Genomic DNA, 24074 nt, shown 5'->3' on the forward strand with positions numbered 1-24074 from the left:
ATTCCCTAGGGCAGCGGGAAACCGGCGGGACACCGCCGGTTTCCTGTTTCTGACCGCGGCTGTACCGCCGCAGTCAGAATTGCCCTGGATGCACCGCCAGCCTGTTGGCGGTGCATCCGCGGTCCCCTACCCTGGCAGTCTCGGACCGCCAGGGTAGGAATGACCGCCTTAATCTTAATTTGGGATTTGAAGGAAAGGTGGGAGTCAAACAAAATACCTAGTTTCCTCACCAATATGGTAGGCGATGGTGGCGGGTTAAGTTCTTCTGGCCACCATAAATTTCCAGGGGGCATTCTGGTTGAAGAAAAGAACCTCTGTCTAGACTCCATCCAGGTATCTATGCCTAAAAGGCAGTCTTTAACTTTGAGGAAAGCCGCTTTTAAGTGTTCCAGAAAGGAGAAATCAACTTCAACCCCCACATTGCAATGGGTGTTGCTGTGGAACGGCCAAAACAACACCAACTGAATGCCCCTTCCGTGCAAAGTGCTGAAAGGGCTATATTTACAAGGTGGCATTAAGATACAAAAAGTGTAAATATGATGCAGTGCACAGAGCCACCAGAGCATCACAACAAGTGACGCTCCGGTGGGGCTAGGAGCTTGTAAATATTCCCCATAGTGTTATATTTACACCAGGAATTATTGCTGATATACCAAGTGTGCTCATTATAAAACTACAAATGACAGATTTAACCAAACAGAAGATTACAAATATTGCAACTACAAAAGACGGTTTAATTTTAGGCGATGCTCTCATCTTACCTTTGACAAGGTGTACACAACTGTAATGAAGATACCCAGTTCAACTAAAAAGAAAAATTGGGTAATGTTCTTGAACTGAAATGGAAAAGAAAAAAAGAACAAATCAAAACATGAGAGTAATTAATCACCTGTTTGTCAGTAAACCTGGGACATTGCTTTCAATAATGGGAACAGTTTAATTCAGCTGAAATTACTTTATTTTTTGTGGTTTTGTACAGTGAAGCCAGGTACCAACAGAAGTCATAGGACTGGAAACATGCAATTTACAAAGGGGTAATTTACACGAGTCTCTCAAAGACTGAAATTAGGTTTCCATTGTTTACCCAGTAGGTTTTAATAAATCCCACATACAACAAGAAAAATATTTTTTAATAAATAATGTCCGTAGAAAGCATCAGTGGCGTTGTCATTTTAATCACTACAAACTGATCACATATATTTACCAATATTTACTATACATAAGGCAGTGACATTAACCCTAAATAACTATTTTTGTAAGTCACTCGGGCACATTCACAGATGTGTTTCAGATCCAGAGGGTAAAGGAAAAAAATACAACCTATGAACAGATATAGTAGCTATACATTTATTTATCTGTTTAACTGTTTACTTGGATACTTTTTTAAGCCCAACATGTAGCATCACTATAGCTACAGAGTTCCCTACAGTTTATTTAGTTTAGCTTTTTGTATGTGCTGCAAACCACCTGGTGGTACTCTCTAAGCAGTATGGATTTAATACGTAGGTCCTGTGAACAGGTGATGGTAGATACAGTAAAATTCTGCTATGATTGTAAAACCTTTGCAGAGTTAGCAAGAATATTCCTAGTGAGTGATCCAGGTTAGCAGGAGCTGCTTTTTGGCGTCTAACTAGCAGGCCTGGGTCAAAGCAGGAAGCAGCTATGTCAAGCACATAGGGATAGCCTAGCCGTATGGCTGTCTCAAAGTGTGGGGATTTTTACCAACTTGATGATTCTAAGCAGGTCAGTTTCCAGTCTAAGGTGCACTAGGAAAGAGTTCTACTGTGATGAACCTTGTACACCTAGAGTCTTCCTCCAAGTTTCTTTGAGTAGAGTGATTGAATAGACAATTAGGGCCAGATGTATGAAGCACTTTTGCCGGACGCAAAGGCTTCTGGCCATGTACCATCCCTTTTTTGCAAGGCGATAACTTGTTACCGACTCGCAAAATAGGGATTTCGAGTCGGTATTAGGTAGGGGCATGCCAAGGGCAACCCTTCCTAACAGTGAGTCGCAGGGCCATGTAACAATGTTTTGCGACCAGGAATGCGGTTGAAAACATTCTCAGTTACCACCAACTTCAAGCTGCTGGTAACCCATTAGCAAATGGGAAGGGGTCCCCAAGGGACCCCTTCCCCTTTGCGAATAGGAGTGCAAACCTTTTTGAGGAGCAGGCAGTGGTCCCACAGACCACTACATGCTCTTCAAAAATGAAAAAAAACTTTTCAGTTTCCCTTTTGTAATGCATCCTGTTTTCCTTCAAGGAAAACAGCAGTGGCGGTCGGCATTTTAAGATTTTAAGGAGGAAGGGGGGTGGGCGGAAAGCACACTCACACTCATTCTTTCACACACGCATGCACATCCATTAACAACACTCATCAACATTCAAACATACACGCATGCACCAAACATTCATTAAAAAGATCACACACACACTTACCTTCAGCCTCGGTGGTCCCAGGAGGGTTGGGACTACTGCCTTCCCTCGCTGGCTGACCTTAGGTCAGCCAATGAGGGAAGATAGTAGTCCCAACTTCGTCACAGAGTGGGATGGGGTCAGTGAGACTTCTGATCCCATCCCACTCTGTGACGAGGTGTTACTGATTGACACTCGCCCTGGGCGCTTCAGGGCTTAAACCTGAAACGCCCAGGTCAAAGTCAATGAGTGATGCTTCCCTCGTCACCAGGGGGAGGGCCTCGAGGCACCTTTGCTGAGCCGAGGAGGGCACGCCCACAGGAGCTGTGACCTCTTCAGCCCAGCAAAGTTCAGCTCAGGCAGCCGGGAGTCTGCGCAAATTGCGCATGTCTAGCTCCGTGCTGCCTGACCTGAACATGAAGATTGTCTGTCAGGCTGACCTTTGTTCAGCCTGACAGGCACTCTTCATGAGGGGCAAAAGGTGTGGGGGGTGGCCACTTCACCCTAAAGGATGGGCCGCACCTGGAAAACGGGATGCATTACAAAAAAAAAGACTGCTTTATTTAAAAGCAATCACAGATATGGTGGTCTGCAGCCCCCAGCAGGCCACCATCCCAGTGATTGTGGCCATTCCCACGTGGGTCGCAAATTGCGACCGGCCTCATTAATATTAATGAGGCAGGTTTCTTGCAACCCATTTTGGAATCGCAAACAGTGTCAGACACACTGTACTACATCGCAGTTTGTGGTGTCCTAAAAGCAAACCACAAAAATTCGCTATTAGGAAATCGCAAACCACTTTTACCTGGACCCAAGTTATTGTTCGCAGATGTTATTCTACTAGTAAGGATTGAGCAAATTTGTCAAGAAAATCAGTGATTGGGCACATAGGCCCTCATTACAACCCTGGCGGTAAATCCCACTTTCTGCCGTGCTGAAGGCCGCCAACATACCGTGGCGGCGGCAGAATTCCGGTACAGGTATTACGACCCACATCTCGGAATCTGCCACAATACAGACACCCACACAAGTCTGCCACACCAAAGGTCAGTGATAAACTGGAGATATCAAAACCTACACCGCCAAGCCAACAAGAATACGCCCACACTATCACGACCCACGAATCAACGTGGCGGTCTTACAACCACGGTAATCCACTGGCGGTACACACCGCCGTGCTCAAAATACACACACATTTACAAAACACAACCACATTGGACAATTACAAATACACACACCTGATACACATACACACACCACACCCACACACTCACAACACTATAAAACACACACCCACATTACCCACAACCCTTACAACATTTTTTTTTTTTAAAAGCTGAGAGAGAATAGCAAACACAACAACAGCATCCACAGGCACACAACACCATCACTCATACAACATCCATGCACCTCAAACAACACACCCCAACACAACACATCACACAGCACAATAAACAGCACCTCACACATCACCCACACAACATCATGGCACCTCAAAGACACCCCAGGTTTTCAAAGGAGGAGCTCAGGGTCATGGTGGAGGAAATCATCCGGGTAGAGCCACAGCTTTTTGGATCACAGGTGCAGCACACCTCCGTTGCTAGGAAGATGGAGCTATGGCGGAGAATCGTCGACAGGGTCAACACAGTGGGACAGCATCCAAGAACACGGGATGACATCAGGAAGAGGTGGAACGACCTACGAGGGAAGGTGCGTTCAGTGGTATCCAGCCACCAGATTGCTGCACAGAGGACTGGCGGTGGACCCCAGCCTCCTCCCCCACAACTAACAACATGGGAGGAGCAAGTCTTGGCAATACTGCATCCTGAGGGCCTCGCAGGAGTAGCAGGACTCTGGTAAGCCATATCTTATTTACCAAATCCCCCCACCCCACCTGCATGCCATCACATACCCTCACCCTCACTCCCATCACTCCAACACCTCACATATGCCCCACTATCACAAGCCACACATCCCAATACCAAGGCCCTGCATACAACACCTATGCATGGACCTCCATCACCAAAGCATGCCCAGTACAGATACCTACACAGACCCCAAACCAACTATCACAAAAGGGCAAACACAATAATGCAAGCACAGGAGTAGAGGGTACCTCACCCAATGCACAAGATAGCACACACAGATACTAAAACTACGCATTTACACCCCAAAAGGACCCATATCCAACGTTACCGGAAAGGAGGTGCTAGACATATCCGGTCCCCCCACAGAAGAGGCCCACAGTGATGACAGCAGTTCTGCACGCCTGGATCAAGATGACCAGCCCGGCCCATCAGGGACCTCGGGACAGTCGGTTCCCCTGCCACTGTCACAAGCCACCACAGACCCTCCCCCCTCAGGAAACACCACCACAGCACCCACCCAGCGGGCCCATGCCACTGTCCCCAGGACACGTCAATCAGCAGTGTGTTCACCACTACAGGGAACCCAGGCAAACCCACCAACCCAAGACAATCAGGGACCTGGGGTCAGTGGCAGTGGGAACACGGTTCATGGGACAGAGGCACAGGATACCAGGGAGGCTGCTGTGCGACAGGGGGAGGACAGGCCCAGAGAACCCACTCTCCACGAGGCACTCTCCAACATCATGGGAGCATACCACCATTCCCAGGAGACCATGGGCTCGGTAGTGGCCAAGTTTCAGGAGACTCAGCGGCTGCGGGAGGAACACTACCTTGGGATCAGGGAGGATTTGTAGTCTATTAACACCACCCTGGTCACCATTGCAGGGGTGCTGGCAGACCTTGTCAATACCATGAGGGACACAGTGGCACACAAACGGGCCCCTGACACTAGCCTGGACGATGAACAGCCCTCCACCTCCGCCGGCGCTAGTGGACAGGAGGCACCGCCACAGGAACAACAGGCCACCAGCACCCCACCCCTTGCAGAAGGGGAACCACCCCGCAAACGGTCCCCTGAGATCCAGGAACAAGACAGAGAACATTGCCAAGAGCCCCGCCAGGAAATAAGACCCTCCTGAATGTCACCCTTCTGTCCCACTTTGTCACCCTGTCCACCTTAAACTGCCATTGTCCTATGCCCCATTGGACAATGCACCTGTGAGACCAAGAAACTGGACTCTACCATGGACATTCTCCACCATCACCCCAGCCCATTGTACACACCCCTCCACTTATTAGCACAGAAATAAACACCCTTGAATCACAAATCAATCTGGAGCCAGTCTGCACGTGTGGAGGGACACAGCAAATGTGTAATTGCAACCTCTCTGAAATATAGCACTGTCAATGTACTTGTTCACATACCAATGTTACACAGTTGTTGGCCAACAGTAAACATAGCAGAGGGCACAAAGTGGGACCCAGATCTGTGAAATGGAAAGCCAAAGTGACAAGTCAGGGTCCATACACAGAGGTAAAAAGGCAGATTTATGCTAGGTCCTATAGTAGTATGAGATGTGGGAAGCAGTGCCATCCTCTTACCTGTTTCTCACTGGAAGTATTGCATGATGATGTTGTTACGGTTGTCTACATCTTCTTCTGCTCCTCTTCTTCACTGTCCACAGGCTCCACAGCTGCCACAAGACCACCATCAGGCCCATCCTCCTGCAGAAAAGGCACCTGGCGTCGCAAAGCCAGGTTGTGCAACATACAGCAGGCCACGATGATCTGGCACACCTTCTTCGGTGAGTAGTATAGGGATCCACCTGTCAGATGGAGGCACCGGAATCTGGCCTTCAGGAGGCCGAAGGTGCGCTCTATTATCCTCCTAGTTCGCCCATGTGCCTCATTGTAGCGTTCCTCAGCCCTTGTCCTGGGATTCCTCACTGGGGTCAGTAGCCATGACAGGTTGGGGTAACCAGAGTCACCTGCAAATATCAAGGGACAACTGTTAGACATCCTCCAAACATTAGTGAATCTTCCATACCCAGACAGCAAATTAAACTGTGTGGGGACCTTGGGCTCACCTATTAGCCACACACTGTGCCTCTAGAGTTGCCCCATCATATAAGGGATGCTGCTATTCCTCAAAATGTAGGCGTCATGCACAGAGCCTGGATACTTGCCATTCCCATGGGAGATGTACCGGTCTGCCAAACACACCATCTGCACATTCATTGAATGGTAGCTTTTCCGGTTTCTGTACACCTGTTCATTCCTGCGGGGGGGACAAATGCCACATGTGTACCATCAATGGCACCAATTATGTTGGGGATATGTTCCAGGGCATAAAAGTCACCCTTCACTGTGGGCAGATCCTCCACCTGGGGGAAAACGATGTAGCTGCGCATGTGTTTCAGCAGGGCAGTTAACACTCTGGACAACACGTTAGAGAACATTGGCTGTGACATCCCTGATGCCATGGCTACTGTTGTTTGAAAAGACCCACTTGCCAGGAAATGGAGCACTGACAGGACCTGCACTAGAGTGGGGATTCCTGTGGGATGGCGGATAGCTGACATCAGGTCTGGCTCCAACTGGGCACACAGTTCCTGGATTGTTGCACGATCAAGTCTGTAAGTGATAATGATGTGTCTGTCTTCCATTGTCGATAGGTCCACCAGGGGTCTGTATACTGGAGGATGACACCATCTCATCACCTGCCCCAGCAGATGTGCCCTATGGAGAAGAAGGGTGAGCCGAGGGTCATAAACCACATAGGTTTCACAAGGCTGTTTAGCACAATCGTTAAATGTTCTCTATGTGCCTTTGTCTGTCTGTATTCCTGGCCTAAATAGGTGTGACGCAGCTAGTTGGCCCCCTGAAATGGCAGCTGCCTGACCTGTAAGGTGGGACAATGGTAAATAAGGTATCTGCGCTGGCGTTGTGCAGCATCGCGGTAGGCGGTCGAAGACCGCTGCGCAATTCAGCATTGGTTATCATTGGGCCCTATGGGTTCCAGGAGCCAATAATGATGTACGCCGGCGGTGATGGTACGCACCGCCGTGGACGTGACCGCCATTTTCTATCTGTTCCCTCACTTGATACCTGACCTTCAACAGGAGAGGACCTACACTGCAAGTGCTGCTGTGACCTGCGTCTGGAAGCAACAATGGCTACAGTGTCTGGGGAAAGGGCCCCTGCCTTCACTGCGGAGGAGTTGGAGAAACTGGTGGATGGGGTCCTCCCCCAGTACACGCAACTCTACGGTCCTCCAGACAAACAGGTGAGTAAACTGTGTGCATGGTGGATGGCACATGATTGTATGGAGTGTCGTGGATGGAAGAAACAGGGAGGGGGGGACAGGCCAGCATGTGAGGATGGTGTGTGTATGTTTTCTGGTCCAGGGTGGGAGGTTTGTCGCCAATGTGTGAGAAGAAATGTACGGGGGAGTAACATCCATTTTTACTTCACTATTCCTCTAGCTCAGCGCCCACCAGAAGAAGGGTATTTGGCGTACCATCGCCAAGGAAGTGCGGACCCTGGGGGTCTACCATAGACGGAGCACCCACTGCCGGAAAAGATGGGAGGACCTGTGCCGCTGGAGCAAGAAGACGGCTGAGGCCCAGCTGGGGATGGCCTCCCAACATGGAAGGGGTGCCCGTCGCACCATGAGCCCCCTGATGTACCGGATCCTGGCGGTGGCATATCCTTAGTTGGATGGGCGCTTGAGGGCATCACAGCAGCCACAAGGGGGTGAGTACACTCTCATTCATCTGACTCTGCGCTTGATGAGGTGTCTGGGTAGGGGAGGTGGGCTGTGGGTTCCTCTAGGCCAGGGCAGACGTGCAAAGGTAGATCCATTGATTTGCAGCCTCATTCCCACTCCAACCCCAAAGGTGGTATTTGCCCTCTACACTTAGTCAGCTATGGGTTACAGCTGTGCATGAAATTGGTCTAGACAGAGTCCCCCATGGGCATGTGCTTTTCCTCTGCCCTGTTAGTGCATGGCTTCCTCTGTCTTTCCCCCCCTTTTTGTTTTGTCACCCTGTCCTTATGTGCATTAGTGTCATCCGGCGGAGGAGCAGTGGCACCGGAGCAGGAGGGAGCTGCATCCCACATGGCCGTGGAGGGTGAAGCAACGGAGTCCGAAGGCAACAGTGGGACGGAGGGCGAGGGGAGCTCCACGACGGGGACAGGAGGAGACGAGACACCAGCGACAGCAACTCTTCCTCTAATAGGAGCTCCCTTGCGGTGGCAGGCACCTCTGTGCCCACCGCATTAACAGGTACAGCCGGCACCAGCACTGCCCTCCCAGCAGCCCCTCATCGAGTTTCCCGTGCCCGCTCACCTAGGAGGGTGGGCATCTCCTTCGCCCCAGGCACCTCAGGCCCTGCCCCAGTCAGCCCTACTGCCCTCAGTGTGGAGGCTATTGACCTCCTGAGATCCCTCACTGTTGGGCAATCAACCATTTTGAATGCCATCCAGGGTGTTGAGAGGCATTTGCAGCAAACAAATGGATACCTGGAGGGCATTCATTCTGGCTCTGGCCTCAGCACTGATGGCAGCCGTGTCCAGCCTCCCCCTCCAACTTCCTCTACCCAGACCCAATCTCCTGTACCTCAGCCTATCCCAAGCACACCATCAGACCAGCATGCACACTCATCAACACACAAGAGTGGACATGGCAAACATAAGCATCACACATCCCACAGGCACTCACACAAGCACCATCCCCATGCAGACACACCAACATCCACTGCCTCCACTGTGTCCCCCTCCTCCACGTCCTCCTCCTCCCTCCCTGTCCCGTCTCCACTCACACCTGCATGCACTACATCCTCATCCACTACCTCCATCACCAGCACGCCCATCACCACACACCGCTCACGTGCAATCACCACCCCCACTACCATGCACACATCCCCTGTGTCCTCTCCCAGTGTGTCTGTGAGCCCTCCTCCCAAAGTACACAAACGCAGGCACACACCCACCCAACAGCCATCCACCTCACAACAGCCTCGGGCCCATGCACCTTCACCCAAATTCAGCAGACGTACACCTCCTACGACCACTACCTCTTCCTCCACTCCCACACCCCCTCCATCTTCCTGTCCCAGTGTGTCTAAGAAACTCTTCCTGGCTAACATTGACCTCTTCCCTTCACCTCCCCCCGGTCCTTCCCCTAGGGCCAGGCTGTTCAGGTCCCAGCCCAGCACCTCAGCCACCAAATCATCCAGCACAGTGGTCTCAGCAAGTCCGGTCACATCGTGGGCGGCACCCATTAGGGCTGCCAGTGTGCCACCTAGCGAGGCCAAGGAGCAGGCCATTCGGCCACCTGCCAAGGTGAAGAAGATGCCCACATGCCGGAGGGAGAAGCCGCACCAACCTCCAAGCAAGGGCTCCTCCAAGCCAAAAGGGGACAGTGCCAAGGGACCAGCAGCGACATCAAAGGTGGGGAAGGGACACAAGGCGAAGAGCAGGTCAGGACAGGAAACGGAGGCTGCGGCTGAGGGACCAGAGTCACCCCTTCTGTCAACCAGAACATCAACCTGTACGGCGGTGGACACTGCCACCTGTACCGCCACCTGCACCGCCACCTGCACATCTGCTGCCTCAGCAACAGTCCCCAGCATCATCCCCAGTGGGCAGCCATCCGAGGCTGCAGGAGACGTCCTGCTGTGTCCCTCCACACGTGCAGACACATGCACCACCGCCAGAACCTCCGCCACAGACACCGCCGCAACCACCACCACCAGCCCCGCGATGTGCTCAGACAGTGCCACCACAGCTGACATGGCTATCATCCCCAGTAGGCAGCCGTCTGAGGCTGCAGGAGACGTCCTGGACCTTGCACAGCGTACAGGAGGCACGACACCCAGCACTGTTTGTACCTGCATGTGGCAGGCGAAGTCGCAGAAGGGTGGAGTGTGTCTCTGCCTCCATGGAGTATCATGCTACCTGTTCCCAGGCAATCTCATGGCACACACACACCCAGGTGAGGGAGTGGGACCTGCCACACTGCATGTGAAGCACTTTGGGCACAATGCCCCCTCCAGAACCAGTGGAGAATCACATCCATTACCTCAGTCCTTGGCAGGATGAAGCACTCTGGGCACAATGCACCCTCCAGAACCAGTGGAGTATCACATCCACTACCTAAGTCCTTGGCAGGAAGAAGCACTCTGGGCACAATGCCCCCTCCAGAACCAGTGGAGAATCACATCCACTACCTCAGTCCTTGGCAGGATGAAGCACTCTGGGCACAATGCACCCTCCAGAACCAGTGGAGTATCACATCCACTACCTCAGTCCTTGGCAGGATGAAGCACTCTGGGCACTATGCCCCCTCCAGAACCAGTGGAGAATCTGTGGTTTTGCACTCCCCAGGATAAAGCAGTGGGCAAACCACCCACTGGATAGACTTGAGAGACTGTGGCTTTGCACTCCCCAGGATACAGCAGTGGGCAAACCACCCACTGGAGAGACTTGAGAGACTGTGGCTTTACACTCCCCAGGATACAGCAGTGGGCAAACCACCCACTGGAGAGACTTGAGAGACTGTGGCTTTGCACTCCCCAGGACCAAACAGTAGGCATGGAGCCCCCTCATGGAGCAGTGGCGTCGTCGTTCATCCAGCTGAGGTGCCCGCCCCTCCCCCTCCCCCTGAGGTGCCTGTTTATTTTCTATCTGATGCCCCTGCAGTGGTCTCTCCGTTGCAAGTGTGTGGGCTTTGCCCATGCATTTTGGGACACTGACCCACGGACAATGATTTCATTCATATCCGGACTTGTGTAGTTGGTGTACATATTTGTATATACTGATATTTTAATTTGGCCTATCTGATTTTTCAATGATTACACTTGTTACATTAATTTCCTTTTGTCCTTGCGTTCTTCCAGGGGGTGACGGGGTGGATATGTAATGTTGCTGCATGTATTTGTGTGTATGGTGTTGTGGGTGAGGATGGGGGTGGGGGTGTTGCATGTTGCGTGCGTGTGTCACTCTCTTTTCCCTCCCCCCTCCCCTGTGTGCTAGGTGCAGTACTCACCGTGGTCGTCGCCAGCATTTGTGCTGCTCCTGATACAATAGGAGGTAAAGCAACATAGGCAGGACCTGTAACTCGGGCTCCATGGCATCCTGGGTCCTCGTTGGGTGTTGAAAGGTGAGTGGTTTCCGTTCCACAGGCTGTTTCCGCCGTGCTTTTGATGTCGTTGGTACCGCCCCAGAAAAGGTGGCGGATAGGCCTCTTGTAATACAGTGGGCGGAACCTTGTCTTCTGCCTGTCTGTTGGCAGTTTCCGCCGCAGTGTTTGTTTCTACCGCCGTGGTGGTCAGAGTGTTAATGTGGATGTCTATGTTGGCAGTTTCCGCCATGGTCGTGATTCCATTTTTTTTACCGCCGGCTTGTTGGCGGTATTACCGCTGCTTTAACACCGCCCGCCAGGGTTGTAATGAGGGCCATAATGCTTTGTAAACAACACAAAGGGATCGGGCGATTTTTACCTTCATTGGGGAGCAAATGGGGGGAGGTTGGCCAATGTGATATGATCATAGTGGTTGAGGCAAAACAGAGAACCAGCAACATGATTCTGGGCTCTTTGAAGTTTGCTAATAGATTTGATAGAAGGCCAGTATGGGGGCAATCACAACAATCAAGCCAAGAGATCGCCACTGATTAATGCAATTTTCTCTGAGAGGTGGCGGGATGTGTAAGTGACAGAATGGTTATTTGCAGAAATAATTTATTTAGTCCACAGTATGAATCTAGGAAATGGGCATAGCAGGAGTTCAACTGAACACCTGGAAATACCCCTAGTCGGTATGCCTTACTGGCTAAACATACTTAAAAATTGTATGAATTCTGATTTGGCAAACCAAAATCTGCAAACAAAAGAGAAGTGTTGCCAAAAAATATGAACAACTAACAGTAGTTTCCAGTGTTCCAGAACACTAATCAAGAAATGCCTTCTTCAGGGCAAATGTTTAGCACCATCTTCATTATCCAGAGATTTTGCGTCCATGGAAAATGTTTTTAGACCTGTGAGGTGGCAGTGAACTATGATCTTGAGTTTAAATTACAGCTCAGTCATTTTAGGTAAATGGCTGCATTAGATTACTGTTGGTAATCTCTTTATTTGAAAAATGTAACTCTTGTTGGTGAACGTCTTGTTGAAGTCCTTCATAAGATTGCAAAACTTTCCTTAGAAGCATACATAGCTAGAATGGCATCATGGGAATACCCTATAAATCATTTTGAAATGAAGTAAAAATCCATACATCTCCTGCATATTTCCAACTTGACACTATCAGGCTCACTGAAGTGCTTGGCTAATCAATAACATGTTAACATATGTTCAATTAAATGCAACTAGTGGGCATGCAGCACTGACTGTGACACCCACTTAAGTAGCCCCTTTTGCATGTCTCAGGACTGCTGTTGCAGAGCCTGTCTGTGCAGTTTACACTGCCAGTTCGACCTGGCAAGATAAACTTCTTGCCAGGCCTGAATCTCCCCTTTTCATAGATATGTCAACCCTAAGGTAGGCCCCATATGACCCACAGGGCAGGGAGCAATGTATTTAAAATACAGGATATGTAGTTTTAAATTTTACATGCCCTGATAGTGAAATACTCCCAAATTCGTATTTCACTACTGCAAGCTCTATCTCTCCCATTGAATAACATTGGAATTACCTTATTACATGTTATAAGTGTAATTTCCAATCTGGAAGAGATAAGTTAGTCAGGTTTGGTATCTCAGAACTCACAATTTAAAATAACAACTGATGGTGAAGTCGGATTTTGAATTGCAGTTCTGAAAATGCCACTTTTAGAAAGTTGTCTTACTTTAGCTATTTGGTGCCTACTTCCTGTCTCCACTACACATTCGGGGAAGCGGGGCAGCTGAGCTATGCATTCCCTCTAGAGATCACACACAAGAACGCTTAGGTGTGACTGGAAGGCCATCAACATACTGATGGGCCATCCTGGGGAGGATGGGAGTGAGGGGATGACACACCTATAAAGGGCTGCATATCCCCCTGTAGTAAGTCTGGAGCCAGGATAGGAAGGGAGGACCTCTGTGCACATCAAAGGTCTTTCTTTGAAGTCTCCCCCACTTCAAAGGCACAAATGGATACACACACTGGACTCTTCCACCGCAACTCAATACACTTCTGGACCAGTGAATACTCTGCTATTAAGAAGGACTGCTATGCTGCTACCCGGACTGCCACTCTGGTGAACTGCTACTTTGCTGGACTCCTGCTTTGCTGAGCTGTCCTGCTGCCCTCTTGCCTGGGAGTGAGAAGGACTAGACCTGCATCTCTACATCCCAGAAGCAAAGGGACTCCAAGGGCTTGCTGCCTTGCATCCTGTTCTTCTGACGTCTCAGGGGCACACAAGACTTGCAGCTCACCTGCTACTGCTCCTGGGCCCGTCTTCAACCAGCTCCTGACCCCTAAGATGTGCCTCTCCAGTCCTGCGCCCTTGGAAGTGGTTTTGGCTCTTGAAATCAATTGTTTGGGCTCTCCACAACCGCAAATGAGCTTGCTCACAGAGGAACACCGCCGCTCGCGACTGCAAGGCTCCAGTCTGCTTCAGTCTGCACGTGAGCGACGACCGGCCAACCAGCTGACTCTTTGCACCCACTGACCACTGCCACTGATGCTCTCCTTGCTCCCTGGAACTTTTTCCCTGTGATCAGGACTCTTGGCTCAATTTTTAGAAGGTAAAACCTAAGCAGTAGTTATCTGGGATTTATCTGGGACTGTTTTTGACCGTGCTCCACTGCGGTTGGCCATAACTATTGGATTTACCCCAGTCTGGCGCGACCAGATATCCCCAGTTGGTGCTTTATTCTTCCAAGCACTGTATTGCATTTTAATCTTTACAAATTCATACCTCAACTTCTATTTCTTGGATTTTTGTCACTTTGGTCTTGTTTTTTTTAAAAATAAAAACCAAGCTTTATTTTTCTAACCAGATGTGGTGTCTTTTGTGTGGTGTTTTCACTGTTTTACTGTTTGAAGGGTTGCACAAATATGTTACACATTGCCTCTTAAGTTAAGCCTGACTGCCCTGTGCCAAAGCATCAGGAGAGTGAGTGTAGGTTAATTCTGCAAGCCTGACCGCTTTGTGCCAACCTACCAGAGGATGAGCACAGGCTAATTTATGGTGTGTATCTGACTTACCCTGACTAGGGTTGTGGTCCCTGCTTGGAAATGGGTACATACCTCTGCCAATCAGAAACCCAGAGCCATATTTATGACCCGGTTTGAGTAACTCTTGCACCACACAACATGGTGCAAGAGTGATGCAAACTTTAAGTCAAACATTTGAAGCCATGCAAAGCCACTTTGCGCGGCTTCGAATTACTTCACATTATATATTGCCAGTAGTACACCTGGTAACCTGCGACTGATGCTGCTTTACAGGCATATTACTGAGAATGTTTTAGTAAATTATAAAACTAGTAAATCTGCCCCTAAAGTTGCAGATTCACTACAGTTTGTGAATTCGGTTGACATTGCTTATCCTGAAACTATGAATTCTGCTGAAGTTTGGGGAGCCTATACCTGCAGTGCCAGATCCCAACCATGCAAAGCTTTAGCACGGCTTCTATCTTGAAACAAGAGAACGGCATGAAAGACTAGGGGGCATATTTATACTTGTTTTGCGCCGAATTTGAGTAATTGTTTTTACGCAAATTCAGTACAAAACACTAGACCCGTTTAGGTCCAAAGTTATGGAATTAAAGTAATTTTTTGGACGTGAAAACGTACCTTGCGTCAATGAGATGCAAGGAAGGTGTTCCTGTGCAAAAAAATACTCTATGGCCTTAGCGCCATATTTACCCCCCTGTGCTAAAATCATGCACGGGGAGGGGTTTTGCACCAATATGTAACGCCTGGTCAGGGCAGGTGTTAGGAGATCTGTAGGTATCTATGGTGGTACACCATGTAATAAGCCCGCAGGTGCCCTCCCCAGGTCCCCAGGGACACCCATACCAGAGGGACAGTGGAGGATGGGGGACCCCATCCCAGGTAAGTATAGGTAAGTACAGGTAAGTACTTTTTAAAGTGCCTTTGGGGGCCCTGAATTAGGCCCCTCTATGTGGCACTGGGTGCAATGGCCATGCCCAGGGGACCCTGGTCCCCTGTGCTGGCCCCATTGGGGTGGTGGGCATGACTTCTGTCTTTTCTAAGACAGGAGTTATGTGGTATGGATGGTTTTGCGTCAGAAAATGATGCTAGGCAGGTTAGAGTCTTTTTATTTTACTCTAACGTGTCTAGCGTAATTTTCCGGTGCCAAACCCGCTTCTCCCATACTGCCACCCCACCTGCTTAGTGTCTTTTTTTTTTACGCTAGCCTACCCATTGCTCTGGCTTGCGCCATTCCATAAATATGGTGCCAGGATAGCGCTCAAAAATGGTGCAAGCCGGTGCAAAACGTTTTGATCCAAAACTGCGTTAGTGCAGTTTTGCCCCAAAAAGTATAAATACGCCCCTCAATGTGCAAAAGTTGTGTGACAGTCTGTATTAATAAAATAAAAATCATGTGATTAGGTCAGCCATTAAGGGAAAGGCAGACCTGCTGTGTAACTACACATTCTTATGTTTATTATTTTTACACCATGGGCAGAAGATGTTTTCCACTTGGAAAACCCCTTTACATTATATGGGCACGATTTCTAGGAGTGTTCCATTCCCCTTCCTAACCAGGAAGGAGACATACTCCAGTCGTTTGTGAGAGCAGATCTCTGACCATTTCCAGGCTGGGAAAGATTTAGAGAAGTGTTTGTAACTATTCTTACACTCATAAGTTTTGGGTGTTCTCAACTTTGAAGGCAAACCACATTTTGATTCACCCACTCCCTATTGCTTGCCTGTAATTTAAAACTAGATACCTGTAAATAGCTGTAGCACATAGTCAAGAAGTAGTCAGTGTATTTATACCTGCTAGATATTGTTGCGAGGAAGCCTGAAATAAATAAATGGGTATTTTCCGCTATAAGGTATGTTTTTGGAACTGAGCCTCAGATACACCACGGTCATTACCTGGCCTCAGAGTGAAAAGTAGAAAACCTCTTATCAGTGGTTTGCATGCTTATGTATTCACGATTTATACCGTGCTGATGCACAGCACCCTCTAATACCTGGCCTTTATTGGACACCTGATTTCTAAGCAAATTAAAGATCTGTACTTGGCACTCCATGGTTCTTCTCCCATCATTAGGAAATTACTAGAATTAAAGTGCAGCAACACGTGTTAAAATAAAGGCTGCTCTATAAAATGCTCCACTTCGTAGCAGTGGTTTAGCATTACCAGTTAAGAACTTAGGCCCATAATTATAAATTTTTTGCGCTGCATTTGCGTAATTTTTTCACGCAAAAGCAGCGCAAACGTGCAAAATATAATTGTATTTTGTAAGTTTGCACTGCTTTTGCGTCAAAGAATGACGCAAATGCAGCCCAAAGAAAGTAGTACCTGATTTAGGGCCATATTTATACTCCGTTTGCGCCGAAATTGCGTCGTTTTTTTTGACGCAATTTCGACGCAAAACTAACGCCAACTAACGCCATATTTATACTATGGCGTTAGAGGCGAATAGCGCCAAAGTTCCCGGAATGTGCGTCATTTTTTAGCGTGAACCCCTTCCTTGCGTTAATGATATGCAAGGGAGGCGTTCCCGTCTAAAAAATGACTCCCAGGCCTTTACGTGGTATTTATACTCCCGGGCAAAAGAGACGCCCGGGAGTTGGCGTGGCTAAAAACGGCGCATTTGCGCCACTTTTTAACGCCTGCTCAGGGCAGGCGTTAAGGGGCCTGTGGGCTCAAAATGAGCCCACAGGTGCCCTCCCATGCCCCCAGGGACCCCCCCTGCCACCCTTGCCCACCCCAGGAGGACCCCCAAGGATGGAGGGACCCACCCCAGGGACATTCAGGTAAGTTCAGGTAAGTATAATTTTGTATTTTTTATATTTTTTTTTGGTGGCATAGGGGGGCCTTATTTGTGCCCCCCTACATGCCACTATGCCCAATGACCATGCCCAGGGGACAGAAGTCCCCTGGGCATGGCCATTGGGCAAGGGGGCATGACTCCTATCTTTACAATGATAGGAGTCATGTTGATGGGGGATGGGCGTCGTTAAAAAATGGCGCAAGTCGGGTTAAGACGATTTTTTCGACGTAACCTGACTTGCCCCATTTTAAGACGCCCATGCGCCATTTTCCCCCTACGCCGGCGCTGTCTGGTCTACGTGGTTTTTTCCCACGCAAAGCAGGCAGCGCCGGTCTGATTGCGCCGTCTAACGCCATTCCATAAATACGGCGCCCGCATGGCGCTTCAGAATGGCGTTAGACGGCGCAAAACTTTTTGACGCTAAACTGCGTTAGCGCAGTTTAGCGTCAAAAAGTATAAATATGGGCCTTAGTGTTTGGCGGACGTATTCATGTCCATCAGAGTGACGGAGTATTCTTTCCAAAGTCGGACTTTGTTTTGAAAAGTAAAAACAGATGAATGAGCACACACATTAGGAGGTATTTTCCAAGGGTGTTGGGGTTCATTTTAGATTTTGTCTTTCCCTTCCCACCAGCTATTTCCTGGCGGTAATGAAAGGAAAAAGTGCCTTTGCACTATCCACCCTAAATAGGGCGGATGGCGTAAAGTCCTTCCTTTGACAGCCGTTCTCTGTCAGGGCATGGGAGTAAGTATTCCGTCTTATTCCAGCTCCAATGTAGGAATATTTATGATATGCCCAACTCTACATGAGGCAGGCAGGGTACTGTGTCATGTTTGTGATGGAGAAGCCGGTTCACCAAGCTCTAAATCATCCCCTAATTCAAAACAATCTCTATGAAGTAAATTATTTCTAACAGGTTTGACTTTAATGTGCTAATACATACAAAATCAAGCATGCACAAGTGTGAAAATACTACGCAGCATCATAAGCTTGGGTAATAAGAAAGAGAGCACAGCTACAAGAATAACAGATCCAGACAGGTTACAAAGTCACAACACAAGTTGTTTATCCATATTTGTGCAGGGCTGTATTTGCATGGATAATCACATCAAAGTCAGAACTATTGGCTTTGCCTCTGTTTGTTCAATATGTATATGACATGCCTCTTCAGATCTACAATCCACTTCCTGCCATTTTTCTTTCCAGACCTCTTCAAGTGGTTTGTCATGCATATAGTTTTACTGAACTTCTGCCTGGAAGAGAGAAGAACATTTGAACAGGTCTCGCGCTCCTAGGCCTTTGATAGCAGAGTTATCTTTAGGTTCAATGGCCTTAGAGACTAGAGCTACAGCTCAGGTTACTGTCAGAGCACTGCGTGGATGAATAACCCACTGAGCAATCTTACTAACCTATTGCACCCATCATGGGAGTGCAAGTAAACCCTCTAACATGAACGTTAGTTATATTTTATTTTTATTCACTGTAAATATATTGCAATAAGCTTACTAGTTTTCTTTTTGCAGAAACGTTAAATCTGGGAAACTTCTCAAGACCTGGCTGTTCGAGCAGTACCAGTACCACCCACCCCCCACATTCTCCCCCTCCCCTCCTCAGCGCCTTGAGACCCTCACAGGTGAGTAGTGTGCTTTACAAATCCCTGATTGATGGATTGATTGAGAGTTTCCCTTATCTAGAAAAGAGTTCTGGTACATCAGGCAACTACTGTTCTTTTTAATTTTCTTTGAAATAGAAATGGGACACGCCATTCCCCTGTGAGGGAACATAAATTAAGATATTTGATGACATCACAGGGCATAATATCACATGACCTTGGACACCAGTAGCATCATAGGAAGTGTCATCAATGAACTGCTAATTAATGGGATCACAATAAATATTAAATATACAAACACCTAAACCTCACTATAGTACACATGCAATCAACAATGGCAGTGAAATAATCATATGTCTCCAGATTAAGGGCCAAATCTATCAACAGTTTGCACCCGGTTAACCGATACAAATTGTAGATTTGGGATTACATGTTTTGTGCTGGAAAGTAGCCCCTAACGAATGTAAAATTGGCTTTGCACTACTTTGCATCAAGCGTGTGTAACATGGGTGGTCCATGGGCATTCCTTTGCAATCACCCATGTCTTTTGATGGTTATCTCTATTGAGCAGAATTGGTAGACAGGGATTTGCGCAAAAAAAATAATCCTCAGTGAGGCAAACGTAATGTTAGAGAAACGTTTCCTTTTCTCAAAACTCTTCTAACTTTGCATGTGTATTGCACTGTACAGCAAGTATACAAAAGTTATAAAAAGTGTTAAACTATTTAAAAGCATAGCATTTTGTATTAGAAATGTGCCTTTCATTACAAAACCTAGGTCTGACATCAACCATACACCCTTGCACGAAGGTGCAAGGGTGTTTGTTGGTGCATGGTAGCCTAAAGTATGTCAGTACAGTGAGAGAAAAAAACAGCACCGTATTTTAGCATATATGGCGCCATTCTGCTATCTACCTTTCACACAATGCACTGCAGCTAATTTGGTTGCTGCGCTGCTTTACCTATATTCTTTGAAATTGTGCCTCTAAATGTGGAAAATATTTCAAAGTAGTTAAGTTGAGTTCTTTTCTGTGAAGCTATGCAAATGTTCCCTTGTGGTATCTGGGAGTTTAATCTGCCTGTCATTGTACCTGGAGTAACTCTGTACCTGGGGTGCTGAGCAGAACCTCCAGTGGAGGTCAGGTACCATCCACAAGTGCAAGATTCAGTCAGGAGTGAGTGGGAGGTCAACACACCCTCAAAATGTGAGTCCCAATCAATGAGTGAAGTGTAAGGGTTCTTCTTCCATTCCTGACTCTCTTGCCCAACCTTCTTAACTATGACCTGCTGTGGCATGTGTTAGACCTGACAGCCTTAGGGTGGTCACCCCCCAATTTTTTGCCTGCCTCCCTCCACTGTTTGACACTGTTTTTGCGGGTTTTAGGACTCTGTGCACTTTACCACTGCTAACCAGGGCTAAAGTGCATAAGCTCTCTCCCTTAAAACATGGTGACATTGGCTCATACCCAATAGGCTTATTTAATTCACTTATAAATCCCTAGTAAAGTGCACTACACGTGCCCAGGGCCTGTAGATTAAATGCTACTAGTGGGCCTGCAGCACTGATTGTGCCACCCACATAAGTAGCCCCTTACCTAAGTCTCAGGCCTGCCATTGCAAGGCCTGTGTGTGCAGTTTCACTGCCAATTCGACTTGGCATTTAAAAGTACTTGCCAAGCCTTAAACTCCCCTTTTTCTACATATGTCTCCCCCAAGGTAGGCTGTAGGTAACCCATAGGGCAGGGTGCTATGTAGATAAAAGGCAGGACATAAACTTGTGTAGTCTATGTGCCCTGGTAGAGTGAAATTCCTGAATTCATTTTTTACTGCTGTGAGGCCTGCTCCTTTCACAGGCTAACATTAGGGCTAATCTAATATACTGTTTGAGTGGAAGATTCTGATCTGAAAGGAGTAACAGGGTCATATTTAGTATGGCCAGAATGGTGATACAAAATCTTCTGACTGGTGAAGTTGGATTTAATATTACTATTTTAGAAATGCCACTTTTAGAAAGTGAGCATTCCTCTGCACTTAAATCCTTCTACGCCTTACAATCCTGTCTGGCTGGGTTAGTTGACAGCCCCCTTGTGCACTTCACTCAGACAACCCCAAACTCAGGATGCTCAGTCACACCTGCACACATCTGCATACTGAATGGGTCTTGCTGGGCTGGGAGGGAGGGGGGCCTGACGCTTACATGTCAATGGACAGTGGCCTGCCCTCACACAATGGACTGCCAAACCCCTTACTGGGACCCTGGCCGAAAGGATGGAACTGAAAGGGGACCATGTGCACTTCTAAGCCACTCTTTGAAGTCTCCCCCACTTTAAAGACACATTTTGGTATTTAAGCAGGGACCCTGACCCTACCAACTCAGACACTTCTGGACCTGAACCTGAAACCTGTCAAGAGGAACTGCCTGGCTGCACAAATGACTCACCTGACTGCTTTTCTGCAAAGGAGTGCTGCCCTGCTGTTGCCCTGCTGCCTTAATGCCCTCTGACTCTGCTGAGAAGTGCTCTCCAGGGGCTTGGATTGAGCTTGCCTCCTGTTTCCTGAAGTCTCAGGTCCAAAAAGACTTCATCTCTGCAAGAAACTCCTTGTGCAGTGGAAAATGACACACAGCCTGCCAGAAACGCTGAACAGCCGTGGTGCAACCGAGAAATCGCCGCATAGCCAAACCGGAATGACACAGCCTGACTTCCCGGGTGAAGATCCAATGCAGCGCCTGCCTTGCGACAGAAGATTAGCCACACAGCCATACCGGATTGACGCACAGCCGTACCGGAACAACGCAACCCGATTCTGCGAGTGAAAGCCGACGCAGCACCTGCTGTGCAACAGAAAATTTGATGCATCGCCACACCGGATCCAACACAACTACTGTGACTTTGTCCTGCATGTCCAAGATCTCTCCGCATCATCCCCGGGGCGTACGAATACCCCGCAACCTGAAGAGGATCCAAGCCTGCGCGCCGGAATTCAACGCAAATCCCTTGTTGCGTGGAAAATCATCAATGCATTGTCTTTGTGCGCCTCGAGAAACCGGTGCACACCTCCCTGTTTTCCACACATCTCCTCCTTTGCGGATAATTTAGACGCAAACCAGGTACTTTGTACTTACAAGAGACATTTACTGCTTTTTAAGAACTAAAGACTCGTTTTTTAATCATTTTCTAAAGTGATATTTCAACGTGTACTTATCAAATCTTGATCGTTTTGACCTGCATTTAATCAGATAAATATTTGATATTTTTCTAAACCTGTGTGGTGTATTTTTGTGATGTGTATACTGTGTTATTGCATGATTTATTGCACAAATACTTTACACATTGCCTTCTAAGTTAAGCCTAACTGCTTAGTGCCAAGTTACCAGAGGGTGGGCACAGGATAATTTGGATTGTGTGTGACTTACCCTGACTAGAGAGAGGGTCCTTGCTTGGACAGGGGGCAACCTGACTGCCAACTAAAGAACCCATTTCTAACAGCATGCATAACTTGTTAGGCAAGGACAGAACAATAGTGGTGCAAAGTACGCCATCTAAAAGAGGAAATACGACTGGCTTAGTTTCTAAATGTCAAAGCACACCGAGATTCCCTGAAATCATTTTGAAAAAGTTTTACCACTCTCAGGGAAGTACTGTGTGTTGTGTAACAGACCACAAACCACTGCTGCTGTTCTAGTACTAGAAAGATGTGTCACACATGACATGAATGAGCATACAAAAGAAAGTTGAATTGTCATTTTCCTTTTTTTTTGTCCTGAAAAGAATTGGCCAATATTCTGCGCTTTTTGTTGTTGTTTCCAACTGGCCTAACTTCTAGGCACCTGTTCCAGTCTGTTGTCAATACGTACATACCAGGATTTCAGTGTGAGATGCAAGCTTCTAGATGAAAATATGAGATCCTTTAGACATTTTGTATTCTAGGGGTCTCTTTGTACTCAAATAATGAGAGAAAATTACATATTGCACTTGTTTTTAGTGTCTACAGTTGTTTGTCCATCAGGGGATCCCCTTTTGAGTGTTTTATAAACTGAACTTGCCCAATGTCTAATGTATGTTCTATCTATGGTGTCCTCAAGGTATCTCTTCCTGACTTAAATTGGTATCAGATAGTCAAAAGAAAATATTGAATTAATACTACTTCAAAAATTCAAATGAGAACCCCTATGTCCCATCATGAGGGTTCCTTCATGAGAGTGCAATACAATGTTGATATAAAAAAAACATCAGTAGAGTTGTAGAAACCTTCAATGGCTTGTTCTTGCGTACTGTATATCAACGCATTACTAAAGGTTCCTAACCTTCTGATTTAATTGGTTGGTTTGAGTGTATATCCGCATGTTTCCACATTCACAAAAACTCATGTAGTGTGCCTTAGAAATTCATGCTAGTTGTAGATTTCCAGGCATACCCTTGCGTCCCTACACTTAATCCTGATGGCTGCAGACAATACAGTATGTATCACCGAAACAAGGGGGATTTTAGGCCACTTTTTAATCCCATTTGCCCATTTAAGGAAACCTTTTTTAAAACTAACGTTTGAGTGATAATAGAGCGGTCAAAGTTATTGCAAATGTTTATAAACACCCACACACCTTGTAAAGATTGTCACAACAACCCCAAAGGCACTTCCCTTACAAACAGTCATTCTCCACATTTCTGGCCATAGTAGGTTTACTACTGAAGGTTTTTCGCAGTGGTAAGCGACTTTGCAGACAAAAAATTCTATACATCTTGTTTCTGTGAGACAAGACTAGGCATAAAGGACACATATTGCTTTTTTCAGTCTTAAGCAGAGTCATCTTAAGAGTTTTTGAGGCCATAGTCAAGACCTTTCTTGTATGTCTCCAGTTTATCTAAACTTTGAATTTGATTGCCCATTTTCTGCTACTTCAAACCAGCATGGTGCCAAACAATATAGATTGATATATTACACATTCAGAAACTGTATTACACAAAACAGCCAAAGCATGTCTTGGCCAACGGCCCTGTGTAGAGAAGCAGAAAGTCAGAGATAGAGGTAGGCAGAGAGAGGGAGAGAGGTTGCGATAGAGAAACTGACAGAGGTGAGACAGTGAGAGAGAAAGATCACTCCTAGGGGGCTCTTTGGTAGATGGGTGCAGTGGACAATTAGCCAATTTATCTATGCCTTAAAACCTTTACGACGTTAAAGGTTTTATACATCCAGCCCTCTGAAATTAAACAGG

The 24074-nt window shown here is 47.5% G+C and overlaps 1 protein-coding gene across 1 annotated transcript in view; it reads right to left on the bottom strand.

The window, feature by feature from the left end:
• LOC138277681 (tetraspanin-36-like) overlaps nucleotides 1-24074 on the bottom strand; it is a 133136-nt gene that overhangs the window by 69957 nt on the left and 39105 nt on the right. The window contains exon 3 of the mRNA XM_069219232.1: nucleotides 762-836. Coding sequence (XP_069075333.1) covers nucleotides 762-836 — 75 coding nt within the window. The remainder of the gene's footprint in view (nucleotides 1-761; nucleotides 837-24074) is intronic.

The sequence above is a fragment of the Pleurodeles waltl genome, chromosome 1_1, assembly GCF_031143425.1.
Source record: "Pleurodeles waltl isolate 20211129_DDA chromosome 1_1, aPleWal1.hap1.20221129, whole genome shotgun sequence".
Taxonomy (NCBI): Eukaryota; Metazoa; Chordata; class Amphibia; order Caudata; family Salamandridae; genus Pleurodeles; species Pleurodeles waltl.